The 4,017-nt window shown below is 46.9% G+C and overlaps 1 protein-coding gene across 2 annotated transcripts; it reads right to left on the bottom strand.

Moving 5' to 3' along the window:
- Positions 1-578: 578 nt before the first annotated feature.
- Positions 579-2,992, bottom strand: s1pr4 (sphingosine-1-phosphate receptor 4). Of its 2 annotated transcripts, none has more exons than XM_084011249.1 (2): positions 2,974-2,992; positions 579-2,332 (listed from the first exon to the last, which is right to left on the bottom strand). In XM_084011249.1, the coding sequence occupies exon 2, from the start codon at positions 2,177-2,179 to the stop codon at positions 959-961; it is 1,221 nt and encodes a 406-aa protein (XP_083867375.1). In that variant the 5' UTR covers positions 2,180-2,332; positions 2,974-2,992; the 3' UTR covers positions 579-958. The 2 variants fall into 2 exon arrangements, with proteins under 2 accessions (XP_083867375.1, XP_083867374.1); XM_084011248.1 differs by having other exon boundaries at positions 2,970-2,988.
- Between the last annotated feature and the right edge of the window lie 1,025 nt (positions 2,993-4,017).

Genomic DNA, 4,017 nt, shown 5'->3' with positions numbered 1-4,017 from the left:
TAAGAACCGTTGGCTCTGCAGACAAAACCAGTTGTTCCAGTATACTGTAGCAGGAGTACAGTATAATTTGCGGGCGCATACCATCTGCTAAACCTCATCTATCTGCCCTGCCAGACAGTCATAATGCATTTATCAATTAGCCCTGGCTGCGTGTGCCCTTGGGACTGCAGCCCCAGCCTTCACCTCCTCCAAACTGAACTTCAATCAGTCATCCTGTCAGAAACACAGGGAGGGGAGAGCCGCCTGCACACAAAAAAAAACTGTCTTTTGAGAAGTCTGGCAGGTTTCACAAAGAAGACGAGCCTTTAAAACTAAAGCGAACAATATGAGTGCTTTGCAAAGCTTGCATTAAACAGGTGAGTGAACAGAAATCTGAGATTAAAAGCATGTTTTATTTTGAAGGGGTGGGTTATGTTAAATGTAGTTACATTTAGAAAAGCACGTGTTGAGGTGATGTACTGTATATTATTATCAAGGTGAGGAAATCTGAATCTGTCCAGTCAAGGCTTCGATGATGTGTCTCCCTCCAGAGGAGTGCGGTGGTATTACACTCACTGAAAACAGCAGGCACTCAAATACAAAGCAAAAATAAATTGTATTTTTATTTCCATCATATAGCAAAACATACAGCTTACACAAAATAATACAATTCAATGCAATACACAGATATACATTCTATACTTATACATAACTCTTATGCAGATAATACTCTTTCACATCTATTAAAAAAATATATATACATTATTTATTCCAACAAGTACAGGGTAATAACGGATCGATAAAGTGTTTCAAATGCATTCATATAATAATGTCTGTTTGAAACGTCATATTTGAAGAGGGTTCAGTGCGAGGATAGGCCTTCCAGGGCAAAGCACTGAACATTCATACCCAAACCCGAGAGGAAATGCTTCGATGTGTATCACTGCACACAGGTCTTGGGAGGGGAGCACGTTGCGGTTTAACCGCTTGAAACTGACAGGCAGCTGGTGGTGGAGCTCAGCCTGTATTTCTTGGGCGGCCTCCGGGCCTTGCTGGGGGTCGACGGCGGGGACGCCACGCTCAGATTCCGGATCTTGTTGAAACTGTTCCTCAAACTGTCCCTCCGGCTCTCCGAGGTGGTGCTGGTCTCCTTGGACGTGAACCTGTCCGGCCGACAGACGCCGGCCTTCAGGCAGCAGCAGCACAGCAGCTCGGCGATGTCCGTCCTCATCTCGCTGCTGCCCAGCGCGTAGATGATGGGGTTCAGGCTGGAGTTGAGCACCGCCAGGGACACGCAGAAGTTGGCGCTGAACAGCAGCGGACAGTGGCGGGACACGCAGAAGAAGTCCACCACCAGCAGCAGGAACAGGGGCCCCCAGCACACCATGAAGACCCCCACGATGGTGATCACCGTCTTCAGCAGATCCAAAGAGCGCTTGCGCGTGCGCTGGGGCCCCAGCTGTGCGCTCTTGTGCACGTGGCAGTAGATGGCGCCGTAGAGCACGCCGATGGCCAGGAGGATGAGGAAGAAGATGATGAGGGAGAAGAAGATGTAGGACTTGGAGTAGAGGGGGAAGAGGGTGGAGCATCCCTCCAGGTCGCACACGCAGTTCCAGCCGAACAAGGGCAGGAACCCGATGACCGCCGCCAACGCCCAGCAGAGAGCCACCAGGCCGTAGATCCTCAGGTAGGTCTTCCTGGCCGACTTCTGGGGCAGTGGCTTGATGATGGTGGTGTATCGCTCCACGGCGATCAGCAGCAGACTGAATATGGACGCCGCCAGCGCCACGAAGAGCATCCCCTCCCTGAAGAGCCACAGAGAAGGCGTGAGGCGAAACGTCTGGCTGCCGGACAGGCAGATGTTGACGAGGTAGGCGGTGCCGGTGAGGAGGTCACTGAGGGTGATGTTGGCGATGCAGACGTAGACCCAGCGCCGGCTGCGGCGGATGCGGGAGATGACGGCCACCAGCACCAGGAGGTTCTCCAGGATGATGAAGATGCTGAAGCAGAGGAAGACGACCATGGAGGCGCTGATGGGGTTCTGGCTGTTTGAGATGGTCCTGTTCTGCAGGCGGCCGGTGTGGTTGTAATGCCGCAGGATCACGTGGTCGAGCTTGTTGGCCCCGGTGGTGTTGCCGGGGTAACTGTGGTACAAGTGGGGGCAAGAGGAAGAGGAGGCGATGGAGGCGAAGACGTTCATGGCGACGGGTTCGGGTGGTTGTGGATGGAGACAGGCAGAAACCAGCTGGTAGGAGCTGCACGGGAATTAGTGTGGAACTCCTGAGTTAACAGGCTATCAACACACTCTAACCTGGAGCTCAGCCTGCACACACACACACACACACACACACACCTGAGGAGACACAAGAAATAGGGACAATTTCAATACAGCATCCATGTGAAAATAATATAAATCCTCTCCTATTTGGTGACTGTTCTCTGTTCTCCTCATCGCTGCACGTCCATCAATTTAAAAGGCATCATTTAAATGCCATCCCTTTAAACTTTAAAGGCATGCTTTTAAAGTTTAAAGCACCACGTGAAGACAATACACACATGGTTTACTTACAAGAGTGCTGGAAAATGATTCGTTTTATTTATCCCCAATATTGCTGACTGAATTACTGTGCAATAATAATAATAATAATAATAATAGTTTGCATTGTTATAAATAGTTGCAAACATATTTTTTCTATTTCTCTTCAGTGGAATCAATCCAAATAAATTCATAAAAAATGACTAAAGAAACATGAAGCTTTTTTCCCCCCAATGATTTGTTTTAAATGAAAATGGTGCAAAAACTTAAACTTAAATCCACATGAAGTAGATATGCTGCAGCTGCACCCCAAGAGTAAAGTATAAATTCTGAAATCTGTTCAAAATCTTGTACATTACATTTCATTTCTATCCTATCCTGCCTTTTAGATGATGATGGAGTCGTTGCATGTGATAATGGTGGAGTGATGTGAATGCGGTGCAGTGGAGAGAACTTACTCTGGCTGCTGGAGGAGATGCTGAGAGAGTGAGACGACGTCTCTGACTTCAGATTTTTGCTGCACATTCTTTTTTGGGGAAGTAAGCCAAAGATGGTGAGGTAGAACCACACCCAGAAACACACACACACACACACACACATGAACACACACACATATAAGATACGCAACAGAGAGATTGACGTCACTACTTTGAAAAGAGACAAAACAACCTTCACTAATATCATTTCACAGTCTAGGAAGTAAAAGTTGTTCTTCCATCTATTTAATAAACACCTCATTCTCCACCACTCGTCTCCTGCACGGAGATCCTCATGTTTGCCAGTAAAACACACAGATTTTTTTTTACTAAGAATGCCAAATCATGTTGGTCAAGCCGCCCTATGATAACGTCTCCGGGAACCACTTTCAACACGGAGAAAGTTGTAAATGTATTTTGTAATGTATGACTCAATATGTGAAGCAAGAATGTCACTCGCACTTACGAGACCATGTGACACCTGGCGTTACAAGAGCCTTTAAATTAGAGCGTTTGTTTGTTTTTTCTCTCTCTCAATATTTCACAGAGAGTAGAAAAACAGGAACCTCCAAATCAGATGGAAACGTGCCCCTCCCTGCAGATAGAGAGTTTCATGCTCATCACACACAGCTGTGGTTGTCGGTTTTAGGGTAGACAGGCCACAGCAGCACCCCCCCCTTGTTCGTATTGTCACCAGGCATGGCTTCAGCAAAAACCCTCCAACCATGCACCAGCAGACCAAAACCCACATGCCATAACGCAGGCCGTGGCCACTTTAAAGTCAGACATCAACACAGAATATATACGGAGAAGCAGCATCTTGCAAGCACCAGAAAATGATTCCAGACCCCCAAAATCAAGAAACCACCTTTCAAATATGAGCTGAACCAGAGCAGAACTCGTGGCTGAACACATTTGCCCTACAAAGTGGATTTTTTCAAAGACGTATGATTATATATTTTTCAAGCAAAGGAGGCTCTAATTGTATCACTGCACTATAATTTTAATTTAGCAAATGCTTCTGAA

Source organism: Eutrigla gurnardus, assembly GCF_963514095.1.
Source record: "Eutrigla gurnardus genome assembly, chromosome: 6".
NCBI lineage: Eukaryota > Metazoa > Chordata > Actinopteri > Perciformes > Triglidae > Eutrigla > Eutrigla gurnardus.
The sequence above is the reverse complement of the archived record's forward strand: the minus strand, read 5'-3'. Positions and strand labels throughout refer to the sequence as shown.